General features: G+C 52.9%; 1 protein-coding gene across 1 annotated transcript in view; it reads left to right on the forward strand.

The window, feature by feature from the left end:
- Positions 1-294: 294 nt before the first annotated feature.
- The window catches only part of TIMP2 (TIMP metallopeptidase inhibitor 2), a 54,301-nt gene continuing 40,298 nt past the window's right edge, over positions 295-14,297 (forward strand). Inside the window, exon 1 of the mRNA XM_061389860.1 lies at positions 295-727. Within this exon, the coding sequence (XP_061245844.1) occupies positions 598-727 (130 nt within the window). The 5' untranslated portion in view covers positions 295-597. The remainder of the gene's footprint in view (positions 728-14,297) is intronic.

Below are 14,297 nucleotides of genomic sequence, written 5' to 3' on the forward strand. Positions count from 1 at the left end.
GGGTCCACTGGGCGCTGTCTGCCTGCAGTGTCCTCCCTCCCCCAACCTCTGGCGATCTGGGAGGCTGCAGGGGTGCGGCCCCGAGCGGTGGGAAGCCAGGTGCGCAGCTGGGAGCCCGGGCCGTGCCAGGCTGGGCACAACAAAAGCCGGACTTGGGGGAGGGCCGGGAGGCGCGGGAGGCGCGCTGGGAGGGAGGCGGCCGAGAGCTCCCGGAGCCGGCATTGGCCGCCCGCCACCGGGGGGCGGAGCCAAACCGCCTCTGAGCGCAATAAAAGGCCGGCTCGGCCCGCACCCGCAGCGCACACATCCATAGAAGGCAGTGGAGCACTCGGGACCAGGTCCGCGGCGCGCGCACTCGCTCGCTCGCCGCCCCCCAGCCAGCTCTCGCTTCCGCGCCGCCAGCCGCGCCCCGCGCCCTCCTCGCTGCACCCCGCGACCTAGAGCCAAGAAAGTTTGTGTGGCGAGTGAGGGCCGGAGAGGAGAGCGCGCCCGCGGAGTGCCGTCCAGACCAGCGCGGCCCCGGCGCGAGAGGGGAGCGCCCCGAGCCCAGGCGGCGGCGGCTAGCCCGAGTCCGCGACCCCCGCCCCTCCGCCCGCCATGGGCGCCGCGGCCCGCAGCCTGCCGCTCGCGTTCTGCCTCCTGCTGCTGGGGACGCTGCTCCCCCGGGCCGACGCCTGCAGCTGCTCCCCGGTGCACCCGCAACAGGCGTTTTGCAATGCAGACATAGGTAAGGACGGCGACCCCGCCCCGGCCGGGCGCCCACCGCCCCCGCGGGGCGCGCGGGACCTCGAGATTTCGCCAGCGCCCCGCCCGCCCGCATCCTGCAGAGGGACCCAGCGCCCGCCTCCCGGGGGCCTTGGTGCTTTCTAGAATCCTGCAAGTTGACACCAAAATCGTACTTTCTTTTTCCCCATTCCCTCTCTCCCTTTCTTTTCCTCTCTGCCGAGATGCTTCTCAACCTCAAAATTCCACCGAAATTCCGCTGCATTTCCAGCCCCAGAAAGGGAGCCAGGGAACGGATTGGGTTTTGGCAGGCGGAGGGCCCCGGGATGCCAGCGAGGGGGGGCGGGGAGAGTGGGGGCCACAGCGCGGGGGTAGGGGCCCTCTTGACCTCGGTGGGTTGAAGGACGGGGGACCCCAGGAAGAAACTTTCACAGGTGAGATGGGACTTGGGCTCCTTTGGGCTTGGAGCTGGGTGGGGAAGAGCTACTCCGCCTGGGCCTCTGCCAGCAACCCCATGTGGGGTTCACCAGATCCGGCTGGGGCTGGATGGAAGCGTCCCTCCCTTGGGCAGGTTCCCCACGGGCTCAGTGGGGCAGCCGGAAAGATGGGCCCAGCCCCAGGGCCGGCTCCTTCCCTGCTCTGCCCAGGAGGCACACCTCTGCAGGGACAGGCAGGATGGTCCTTGAGTGGGGACCGCTTTTTCTGGACATCCACACAAGCTTTGGTGACTGGAGATGGCAGGTAGGGTTGTCTGGCTGCCCAGAGTCCTCAGCACATATCCTTTCCCCTCCAGATTCCTTGTCCCCCAAATACGAGAGCTGGCAAGGGAAAGAGAGCCCAGTTATTCTGAGCCACATAGGGGCAGGAGGCAGAGTGGGGAGAGAGAGCACCGCAGAATGGGGAGAACCAGCTGACCTTGGAGGTTTCCATCTAGTTCTGTCACTTGCGGGCCTCCACTGCCCTGGTTTTCCTGGGACAGGTTTCACCAAGACGACAGATGTACAGCAGGTGGGTCTCTGTGGCTCCCTCTCACTTCCACACAGGTTTATTTTCTGCTTCTAAGTCTCAGCCAGCCCCGCAGCCTGTTGCCAGGGGTGGGGAGGCTGGGCTGCCCTCACCTGTGCAGGCTCAAAGTCGGGGTCTCTGGGTTTCTCCCCTTGTCAGCCATAGTGCTCTGATCTCCCCACGACTCCTGGCCACACCCCAAGTGGCCCTTGGAGCTGCCACCACCACCTGCTCCAGGAAGTCTTAAGGTGATCCTACCTGTGCGAGTCACATAGCTCACGCCAGCCTGCACTTGGGGCCCGGCATGTGCTCCCAGAGTGGTTCCCTACAGCACCCCAACTGCGGGAAGCTCACCAATTTGGCTTCACTGCTCAGGAAGATTGGCATGGGGAGGAGAGGCTCGTGCCAGTGTGGGAGCCAGGATTGGCCCTCCAAGGGGTGTCCCCTGGGAGTCCAGACCTGTCCAGGCCCCTTGCAGAAAGAGAAGCTGTGTTTCTGGGACAGGATCAGGCCCAGGCCTGGAAGGAATCCATGAATTAGAAGATTCTAGGAGCAGGAAGGGGTTGGGCTTGGGACCACCTCACACTCCTCAGCTGCACAGAGAGGATGTCCAGCCAGCCACTCCCCTCCTTGCCCAGCATCAGCTGAGGCAGCGCTGGGGCTGTTTTCTGCTTTAGATTTGGATCAAGGGCAGCACAGGTCCTTCAGGGTCCAGGAGTGTCCATATGCCTCAAGGCTCCTTCTTGCTTTGTAGGTTGCCCTCTCTTCCACCTGCATCTCCTGGCATTTGTGTCTCAATCATTGCATCAGAGTCATCATAGAGCCAAAACTTCACCTCAGCCCAGCCCAGAGGTTCCACAGGGCGTTCTGATGCCAGGGTCCTGCTGCAGAGCCCAGTGTTTTTGGTCCCCATGGTTACTGTAACAAGTGACCACAAACGGGGGGCTTAAGACAGCATAAACTGACCTCTCACAGCTTAGGGGCGTCACGTCCAAAATGAAGCTGTTGGCCCTGCAGGTTCCTTCTGAAAGCCCAGAGAGAAAATCTGTGCCAGGCCCCTCTCCTGGTAGCTCCAAGCAGTCTTTGATGTCCCTTGGTTTGTAGACACATCACTCCCATCTCTGCTCTGTCTTCAGGTGGCCGCCTTCTCTGTGTGTGTGTGTTCTCTCCTCTTACTAGGATACCAGTCACTGGATTCAGGGCCCACCCTAGTCCACTGACCTCATCTTCGTTTGATCACATCTGCGAAGACTCTTATTTCCAAATAAGGTCACATTCACAGCTTCTGGGTGGACGCGAATTTGGGGGGAATGCTGCCCAGTCTTGTTGCTCGGGCAGCCCTTCTGTGCTCACTCAACTGGGGACATGTCGCAGAGACAGCCCAGGGTGTCAGACCTGGGTGGCTGTGGAGGAAATCTTGTCTTTCCACCTCCACTTTACATGGTACAAGTTCATGACTTCCTTGATGATGATTTCCTACTCTGACTGACAGCAGAATTGCCTGGGGTCTGGAGCTCTTTGCAGACACAAAATCTGGCTCAGACCTTGGCTTTTGTAGTTGTCAAGCTCTACAGGTGACTGCCACCAAGGAAGTGGGTCAGGGGTCCGGGAAGGGTGATGGCCTGTTGCACACTGGGGTTACCTAAAGACTGGTCTTCAATGCAGCATCCCAGCTCCTTTCATTGTTGGCTGGATGCAGGCTTAGTAAATGGCTTGGGGTCAGCAAGAGGCAGTTGGCTTAAGCAACAGTCATGTTTCTGTCTGCCTGTGTAGAGATTACTGGGGGAAGGGTGGGGGATGGCATCTCCTTAGCTCTTGCAGCCTGTGGGATTGGAACTGGGGTTAGCACAGTTTGTTATGAGGTTGTGCAATTGAGGTGGAAGGGGTGGGAAGGGGTGACCGGGGCTCCTCCTGGGAGGCCCTGCTCCCTGACCTTTCCAGGAAAGTGGGAATGAGCCAGAAGCCTTTTGGGTCTCAGAGCCCTGCTCCAAAGTGCTGCTGGCCTGGCCCTATCTCATCTAATGGATGAGTCCTTCGCCATCTCCTGCAGGCCTGCATGGCTCCAGGAATCTGGCTGGAAACCAGCATTGGGCTTGTTCTTTGGGCAGTGCCACTGTGAAGGAGCATGGAGTTCCTTAAGCCAGCTGAGTGACTTGGCAGACCTGGGCTGCTCCGGCTGGTTTCTGGAGTCACAGGTAAATCCAGGAGCTCCCTGGACCCAGAGGGTAAAATCTCCACCAGTCCCCACCCACCCTGGCCCGGGTAGTGGTGCCCAGGGCCACTGTCTTCCAGAAGAGCGCCTCCAGTCCATCTTTCTCAGAACACTCCCATCTCCAGTCACTGCTATCTGCAGACCCTCCAATGGTCTCTAGCACCAAGTGGGGCAGGGCCTGCAGCCAAGACCACATGCTGGTTGCCAGGGCAAATGGGCTGGCCTGGGGCACACGCCGATGGGTTCCAGGTAGTGGGCTCTCGGGGAAATACACAGCAGGCACTCAGAAAGGGCAGTGCCCTCTCCAGACACGTGCTGGGGGAAAGCAAGGCAGAACTTCCTGTGAGCAGAGTGAGACCTTGAGTGCAGTGGGGGTGTGGGTGGGTGCTCTTTAAAGACACTGTTGGCAAGTCCGTTTGCAAAGTGTACAATCAGCTGTGTTTTATAATCCCAGTTTGCCTATCGGGCTTGCTCGTGTTTCAACAAGCAGTTACAGAGTGACCCACTCCACCCCAGGGGATGGCAGGGAGATGCAAGGCATTTTCCCTGCCCTCGGGAGGGAATGCCAGGACTCCGGCTCCAGGCAGGGTGGAAGTGGGTGTAAGACTGTGTGGATCAAGGGGCACTGAAGCCCTGTAGACCCCCCCTACCCCAACCGACTGCCAGGGGATGGTTTAAAGTAAACCCGACTCCATGTGCTTCGGGCAAATAATGAACAGAGTAACTGGGTCACAAGATGAAAAGCATTTGGGGTTCTGAAGAGAGATTCCAAGTTCTGATGGGAGGAGGAGGAGGGTACCGGGGCAGGGGTGGGGCACTTGAGTTCCTGGTCCTGGACAGTGTCCTTGGACGGATGTATTCTCCAGGGGGTTGACTAGAACCTGGGTTGGGAAGTGGGAAGAGATGTGTGCAGGGCTTAGAGGCTGTGCTGTGGGTGTGGCACGTGGCTGGGAGGGCGCTCTCCTACCATACATATTCTTCCCTCTCTGATCTGAGGGCATGGTGCCAGCTTGCAGCTTGGGGACTGCCGTGTCCTCTGCAATCAGTGGTCTTGGATGCTAGTCCTTGAGCTGCAGATGGGCTGGGATCCCACTCTTTGCCATCTCTGTTGAGTTGCCATATGTGTGGGTGTAGATGAGTCCCAGGCTTGGATGGGGGCATGCAGCCCTCCTCATCCTGATGCAGAGCCAGTGATCAATGCCCAAGGGGCTGTGGGAGCAGATGAAGCTCTTGGCTCCCAAAGCAGCTAAGAGATACGCTTGGAGGACCCCGGGCAGTCTAGATGATAGGCAAAAAAAAAAAGGCAGAAAAACTAAAAAGTGTGTATATTAACTGAACCACTTTGCTATACACCCGAAACCATCACAGCATTGTTAATCAACCATACACCAATGTAAAATAAAAAGTTTAAAAAATAAAAAACAAGTACTAAGGATGTAATGTACAACGTGATGCCTGTAGTTAAGACGGCTGGCTGATAGATAAGAAAGTTGTTATGAGGGCAAATCCTAAGAGTTCTCATCACAGGAAAAAAAAATTGGTTTTCTTTTATTGTGTATTTATATGAGATGATGGGTGTTAATTTCATGGTATATGTAAGTCAAATGATTATGAATGCTGTACACCTTAAATTTATACAGTGCTATATGTCAGTTATATCTCAATAAAGCAAAAAAAAATACACGAAAGGAGATAAAGAGAAGGCAGACCGGGGGTAGGAGTGTAAATGCCACTGATTCTTCTCCCCTGTCCTGGACATGCCTCCACCCTGCGTATATGCACACACACACCCGGAGCCAAGATCAAATGGTCTTGTGGCTAGGACGGACTTTCTGAAAAGAGAAGGGCAGACTTAGGAAGCCAAGGTTGGAAGCATAAAGAACCCTAAAGTGGAGGATGGAGCTAGGGGAACATGGACTAGGCATGCTGCTGCTAAGTCGCTTCAGTCGTGTCCGACTCTGGCGACCCCATGGATGGCCTCCCACCAGGCTCCCCCATCCCTGGGATTCTCCAGGCAAGAACACGAGTGGGTTGCCATTTCCTTCTCCAGTGCATGAAAGTGAAAAGTGAAAGTGAAGTCGCTCAGTCGTGTCCACCTCTTAGCAACCTCATGGACTGCAGCCTACCAGGCTCCTCCGTCCATGGGATCTTCAGGCAGGCATACTGGAGTGGGGTACCATTGCCTTCTCCGTGGACTAGGCATGGTTAAGTGCCATTTCATGGTGTCAAAGTAAACAGACAGGCTACTTGGGAAAGGTGAGAGTCTGGGTACATAGCAGGCTCTTGGGCAGCAGGGCCCAAGAGGACGAATGAGACTAGACATCTGGTTTATCATGTGGAGTTTGCATTCCATCTCGAAGGACCCGAGGAGAGGCATTGATGTTGTGCACCTGTGGCGACAGTGGGCATCGCTCAGGGAGTTTGCCAAAAGGCAGATGTCTGAATTAGCGTCCCATACTGGGGCTTTCCAGGTGGCTCAGTGGTAAAGAATCCGCCTGCCGATGCTGGAGACACGGGTTCCATCCCTGGGTCAGGTAGATCCCTTAGAGAAGGAAATGGCAACTCACTCCAGTATTCTTGCCTGGAAAGTTCCATAGACAGAGGACCCCGGCAGGCTACAGTCCATTGTAAAAGAATCAGACACGACTGAGTGCACACACAGACACACATGGGACCCTGGGGACCCGGGGCTTGGGCATTGGTATCTCACAGGGGATTCTGATGCCCGCCAAAGTTTGCACAGAGCATTCGTTTCCAAAGTGGGAACCAAGGCAACTTGGATTTGAGAAGAGAACCTCACAGATACTTGGTGTGCGGACTGACAGCGGCACTTGTGCCTAGTTTTAAAACGAGCGGGTAGATTTTGAGAGTGATTGGCTAGGTTTCTGTCTGGCTGCTACAGGGTCCGTAGACCATGAGACCACAGGGTGTCAGGGTGCAGGAGGGGCATGCCAGATGCCCTGGGATGCTGGGAGGAAAGGCAGTCAAGGGAAGTGAGGCTGGGGAGGACTTCCAGCTTGAGAGATGGTCAGGGGCACCAGCATCTCAGAAAGGGCAGGAATGAAGCTGGCTTCCCCCAGCCCGGGGCCCACAGTCCCGGGCCCCCGAGGCCTGGTCTGCCTGGAATCCTGGAGCCTTCGGTGCCACCATCACTGCATGGATGTGCAGCTCCAGTGGAAAAGTGATAGAGACCCAGGGGAATACCATTTTGTAGCTGATAAAGTTGGGGTCAGCTGTGTGCAGTTAGCCTCCTGGGTTAAGCTTCTGGAGACCCCAGCAGGGTGGACTGGGTAAGGGTTTGCTGTAAAAATCAAATTGAGGGGCTTCCCTGGTGGTCCAGTAGTTAAGACTCCTAGTTTCCATTGCATGGGTTTGAACCCTGGTTGGGGAACTAAGATCCTACATGGCCTGCAGATCAGCCATAACAAATTTTAAAATATAATAAAATTTTTTTAAAAGTTTAAAATCAAATTGAGATGTTACCTCTAAAGAAGGGTCCTAACCCGGGGGGCAGGGAGCTTCCCAGATGCTGCAGTGTGGTAAAGAATCCGCCTGCAATGCAGGAAGCACACGAGACTTGGATTCGATCCCTAGGTCGGGAAGATTCCCTGGAGGAGGAAATGGCAACCCGCTCCAGTATTCTTGTCTGGAAAATCCCATGGACGGAGGAGCTTGGCAGGCTACAATCCATGGGTCGCAGAGTTGGACACGACTGATCCTTTGCATCCTTTGAACCCGGGGGGTGTGGATGTGTGTCCAGAGATGGGCCGGCAGGACAGCCTTGAGCCCTGAAGCAGTCAGCTCAGCTGAGTGTGTGCGTGCCCGTTTTTGTGGCTTCCACCAGATTCTCAAAGGGGTATGTGACCTCTAAAAGGTTGGCCACTGCCTTAGAAGGCGTTCTTATGGCCTGTGGGGGGATTAGGGGCTCTGGAACCAAAGGGTGGGCAGCCTTGAGCCCCAGCAGTGAGGACCAGGGTGAGGGTCTTTGCTGTCCTCGTGAGAGCTGTTAGACATGGCAGGGGAGGAAGAAGGAAGCTGCAGGCAGGAGAGCCGGGCTAAGGGGCTTCTAGTCACCCAAGTGAGCAGAGCAGGTACCTGATGGGGGACGAACTCAGGCAGGAGGGAGGGTGACAGGCTGGAGGGGCGGGGTGCGTAGGGGGCCGCCTCTGGGGTCTGGCCTCAGGGCTGGGGCCAGGCAGCCCCTAATGTGGTCAGGTGGTCAGCAGGGGTGCATTCCCTGCCGAGTTCTGCTGGGAAAGAGAGACAGAGGGGTCTCCAGCTGTAGCTCCAGCAGATCATGGGAATGAGTGAGGGGCTTGGAGGGAAGAGGCAGAGAAGGGGGTTGGGGCACGTGGGTTCGGAGCAGCGTGGTCAGGATGGCCGCTCTGCAGCCCACGCCTCGGTCCAGGGGTGAGACTTGGGCAGGTGCCCTGTGCCTCGGTTTCTCCATTTCTGAAGAAGCGATGATCCCTTCCTACCTCCTAGGGCAGAGGTGCAGTGCCTGGGACGGTGCCCATGGCGGCTGTCGGGGTTGTTGGGGTATTAGCTCTTTTTGTGCTCGATGTTGTGCTGGGTGTGTAATCCTCCCCCCACCCCGAGAGCGGGCCGTGGCTCTCACACAGGTGTGGGGGGTGCAGAGACGCACAAGCTGGGCTCTGGTGCCTCCGGGAGGGCAGCCAGGAAACTGGGAGGGAAACGGCGATAGGTTTGTGACGGAAAAGTGACTGACGACGGTAACAGCAGCTGTCACCATCGGCGCTAAGGGCTCGGAACCGTGTTCACACAGTCTTCCTGTTAATTCACCTAATTTATAATTATCCCTATTTTACAGATGATCAGATTGAGGCACCAGCTGATTCTTTTGCTCGGGTCACATGACTATCAAATAGCAGAGTAAGAAGACAGGGTTTTAAAATGAGACGAGGCGTACGGGGGAAGCTGAAGGCGACCATTTCGGTCCACCTTGGCTTGGAGGGGGTGGTCTCTGTGGAGCATGAAGGATGGAGGACCATGAAGGAGAACTCTTGAGAGCTGACCTTGTTCGGGAGATTTCCCCATCAACTGGAGATGAGCTAAATTAAATTAAGCTCTATCCTGATAGCAGAATATTAAGCAGTCATTTTAAACAGTATTATAGATTCATGATTATGACCTAGAAAAATGTTCAGAGTGCATTAAATTTAAAAGCCCAGTTACATCTGTATGCTTTCGCGTTTCAAACCCTGTCTAATATAATTTTTAAATGCACAGTGCATACCTGTACACTGTTAACAAAGTTATCAAGCAAATACTCAGGTTAAGAAAAACAAGACCCTGCCACCCTAAAAACTCTCTTAATTCTTCCTGGTCCCTAAGGAAAAGGGGACCTCCTTTTCCTTAGATAACCACTGTCCTGGGTTTTATGGTGAAAATTCCCTGGCTTTTTTAATGTAGTTTACTGATTCTGTATTTATCTCTAGTCTATTGTTTTTTTTTTTAATTATGCTTATACATGTAGAGAAAAGTCTAGAAGGACGTCTGTCAAAATTCTAGGCAGTGGGTGAGATCAAGGGTAATTTTTATTTCGTTTTGCTTATCTGTGTTTTCTAAATTTTCTGTGATTAACATGTGTTCGTCGTATAGTTATTTTAAAGTGAAAAGGCAACAAGGAGACTGGGGTAGGGGTGTCTTCAGGATGGGAGAGGCGGAAGAGAAGGCTACGAGCGAGGCCGTGAAAGCCCTGAACCTAGAGGGTGGGGCTCACGTCCAGGGCTGCCTCCCTTTTGCCTTATTCCTCGGAGAAGCAGATTCGGGAAGGGTTTATTGCTTCATGAAAAGAACTGTTACCGTTTTTCTGCCTCAAAGACGTGTGCTTTTTATCTGCTTTGTTGAGGTATGATTCTACTGTTCACCCATTTAAAGCGGGCAGTTCAGGGAGGGACTTCCCTGGCGTTCCCGTGGTTAAGACTGCATTTGCACCGTAGGGCGGCACAGGGGTTTGATCCCTGGTCAGGGGAACTAAGATCCTGGTATGCCGTGCAACATGACCAAAATAAATAAATTTCAGTTCTCCTTTATAAGTTATTAATTAATTTATAAATTAAATAAAGTGCAATTCAGTGGTTTTTTTAGCGCAGTCACAGAGTTGTGCAGCTTCACCACTATCTGATTTTACAGCATCCCAAGGACCCCTGTGCTGGGTTCAGTCTGATATTTCCGATGAGACTCAGGTAGTATGTTTCCACCTGGTGCTGCAGCAGCAAAGCCGTGCCCTGCAACAGGATGCATAGAATGTAGCCTTTCAGGACTTGGCAAACAGTACCCCCACTACCCCCCGCCACCCACCTCTGATCCCCTATTACGGTAAATACGGTTTTACTGGAATGCACCCACACCCATTCCTAATACAAAGTCTGCAGCTGCTTACCGGCTGGAAAAATGGCAGCCTTGAGTGGTTGCAACAGAGCTACGTGAATTACCATCTTGCCCTTTATGAAAACTTTCCCTCACCCCTGGGTGTGAAATTCCTGGGGCCGACTCACCTCTCACCTGGTGGCCTGCTCCTTGCTTTCCAGAAAGATTGATGCCTTGGGGTATCATTCTCTGAACTGACCCTAAAGATGCAGTGAATCTTGAACCTGTGAGCCCAAGAGAGGGAGAGATGAGTTTCAAGGCTGTAACCCTCCTGCTGTGAGACATTCTAGGGTGGAGAGTTCCCGGGGACAGAGCCTGGATTGGGATGAGTCTTCACTTGGCCCTTTCTCATCTGTGGTCTGGAGGTCTTGGTTGGGCTTCCTGGAGACCCTGTAGGGTCAGGTCATCTTCACGACTTGGCTCAGCACTCAGGCTCTGCATCAGGCTTTGCTTTGACTGACTGATGACAGTCAAAGGCTCTAGTTAGGAAGGACTTCAACAGCTGATTCTTAACCAAGGACAGGATGGGGAAGTGGACTGACATTTTAGAGAAAAAAAGATGAAGTACAAAATATCAGAGGAAAAGCCTGGGTCTTTGGAGCCTACTAGAGCTGGTTCTGAGTCCTGACTCTGTGCCTCTATGAGCCTCAGTTTCTTCTGTAAAAGCAGAATTAAATGTCTCGGGGACTTCCCTGGTGCTCCAGTGGCTAAGACTGTGTGCTCCCAATGCAGGGGGCCCGGGTTCAGTCCCTGGTCAGGGAACTAGATCCCACATGCTGCAACTGAGTTCACATGTTGAGACTAAGACCTAGCGCAGCCAGATAAATTTAAAAAATATTTTTTGAAAAAAGAAACTCCTCAGGGCTGGGCCACAGCAGATGGTGAGTGAATTTCTGATGAATGAGTAAAGTGTGCGAAAGCATGGGAGGGACTCAATAAATGTCAACCCCGCCCACTCCATCTAGATTTCTGAGATCCTGGATAATGCTTCTGTGAAACCTTGTGGGCCTCTGTCCCCAGAGCTCCTCAAGAAGAAAGTCATGTGCATAAAAAAAGAAATAAACCTCCTCTGACATTCCTGGCCCCCTCTGGTTTTTTTTTTGGCTCTTCCTTGTTGTTCAGTCACTCAGTCGTGTCTGACTCTTTGCGACCCCATGGACTGCAGCACGCCAGGCTTCCCTGTCCTTCACCATCTCCCAGACCTTGCTCAAACCCATGTCTATTGAATTGGTGATGCCATCCAACCATCTCATCCTCTGTCGTCCCCTTCTCCTCCTGTCTTCAACCTTTCCCAGCATCAGGGCCTTTCCTAATGAGTCGGCTCTTTGCATCAGGTGGCCAAAGTATTGGAGCTTCAGCATCAGTCCTTCCAATGAATATTCAGGGTTGATTTCCTTTAGGATTGACTGTTCTTACATGGAGAAGGAAATGGCAACCCACTCCAGTGTTCTTGCCTGGAGAATCCCAGGGACGGTACAACATGGGAAACTCAGCCTGGTTTTTCTCTTCGGCTCAGCTCACTTCTGCTGCCCTTCGTTTGATCCAGATCAAGAATTCAGGGCCCCTGGATGGGTTTTTAGTGCAGGCACGTGATATGAGGGTAGTTGAGAATTCACTGTGCAGACCACTGTGACCTCACATGGGGTCACGTGACACATGAGGTAGTGAAGAACAAGGACCGGGAGGGGAGGATGCCAGGGATGCATTAGACACGGAGATGCGTAGGAATGATCCTACAGGGCCCCAAGTCTAGAGCGTTTGCACACACACAGTGAAGTGAGTGCCCCAGGCGCTGGAGTCCAGGAGGCTGTCAGCAGCGCTCCAGGGACTTCCTTGGTGGCCACTGGACCACCAGGGAACATGGAGTCTCCCAGGGCAGGGACCAGGGTTCAGTCCTTGGTCAGGGAACTAGATCCCCGCATATCACAACCAAGAGTTTGAATGCTGCAACTGAGACCCAGCGCAGCCAAATAAATAAATATAAATAAATATTAGACAGTGTTCCATGTATCTAGGAGAAAAGACTGGGGATCACTCATAGACTTCAGGTCTGTGTGGATTTTTCCACTCCCAGGGAAGCGTCCCTTTTCAGAAGGACTGTTGACCCTGTGACAGGACGGCTTTGAGGGCAAACACAGTTCTCTCCTGGGGACTTTTCTCCGCAGCCCCTCCAGCATTTACCCTTTAACCCTCAGAAGCCCCTGCGAGAAATGGCCCCGCTAGGCTCTGCCCAGACAGAAACCAGGTATCTCGGGAAGAGAGGCATTGGAGCGGAGAAGTGATGAGCACAGCTGATTCTCTGTTGTGATGAGCACGGTCTCTGATTCTCTGTTGTGACGTCTTGGCCTCTCAGGCCCATTGGCTCCAGGAGGGGGCTTCCCTGGTGGCTCAGATGGTAGAGAATCTGTCTGCAATGCAGGAGACCTGGGTTTGATCCCTGAGTTGGAAAGATCTGGAGAAGGAAATGGGCTCCCCGCTCCAGTATTGTTGCCTGGAGAATCCCACGGACAGAGGAGCCTGGCGGGCTACAGTCCATGGGGCCGCAAAGAATCAGACATGCCTGGGGGACTGACACTAGGGAACAAAGGAACACATTTAAGGAGGTGTTTATTTCTTATGCGCCAATTCTGGAAAGCAGGGAAAAGCGACCGGCAAATAGTCTCCAATCAGAAGTCCCTTTTTTGGTGCAAAAGGACTTTGTCTCTTCCTGTTGACAAGGACTCAGGAGGAAGGTGGTAGGTCAGGCAGGTGTCCTCCTTGTCTGGATGGGGAACAGTCGATGACTCACCCAAGGTCTCGTGGTCGACTCGGTGCCAGGACTCTAATGAGCCAGAACCTGGCTCAAGTCTCTGGAAACAGGTTGGACGTCACAGCTACGGCCTTTCCATTGCTCTGTTCCACGTGGCCAAGAAGCGTGTTGTCCTTGGAAGGGCTGACTCTAGGTGGGTGTGTTTTATCTTAACCTGAGCAGTTTAGAAGTTTGAAGGACATTTTGACAGTGCCGGTCTACAACTTTAAGTCTCCCCTTGAATGTAAATTGGTTCAATCTGTATGGACAACACTGTCAAGGTTCCTTAAAAACCTAAAAGTGGAGTTGCCATATGATCCAGCAATCTCATTCCTGGGCTTGTATCTGGAGAAAGCTGGTTTGTAAAGATACATGCACCCCAGTGTTCAGAGCAGCACTATTTGCAATAGTCAGGACATGAAAGCAACCTAAATGTCCAACAGATGAATGGATAAAGATGTGGTTTGTTTATACAATGGGGTACTACTCAGCCGTAAAAAAAGAATGAAATAATGCCATTTGCAGCAACACGGATAGCCCTAGAGATTATCATACTAAGTGAAGTAAGTCAAAAAGAGACAAATATCATAGGATGTCATTTATATGTGAAGTCTAAAATATGATACAAATGAACTTATTTACAAAGCAGAAACAGACTCACAGACGTAGAATGCAAACATGGATGCCAAAGGGGAAAGTGGGTGGACGGATAGGTTATATAAACCACTATATATAAAGCAAAGTCCTATTGTAGAGCACAGGGATATATTCAACATTCTGTAGTAAATCATAATGGAAAAGAATATAAAAAAGAATATATGTATAATCACTTTTCTGTATACCAGAAACTAGCACAATATTGTAAGTCAACTATAAGAAAAAGAAAGGGAGAAAAGAAGTCTCCCCTTTGGGCAAGCAACTCTAAATCTAGAAATTTTTCTGCAGAAAATAATAAAGGATGTGTGCTAGCATCTCATCACAAGGGTGCTCACCTCCATCTTGTTTATCTCAGTGTTAGATACATCATAGCCGCAGATGCTCTGCAGGACCAAAGGTTGCAGATTTTTTTTTTTTTTTGGCCAAGCTGAGCAGCATGTGGGATCTTAGTTCCCTACCAGGGATAGAACTTGCGCCCCCTGCAATAGAAGCATGGAGTCTTAAACTCTGGAGTCCTCC

The sequence above is a fragment of the Bos javanicus genome, chromosome 19, assembly GCF_032452875.1.
Source record: "Bos javanicus breed banteng chromosome 19, ARS-OSU_banteng_1.0, whole genome shotgun sequence".
NCBI lineage: Eukaryota > Metazoa > Chordata > Mammalia > Artiodactyla > Bovidae > Bos > Bos javanicus.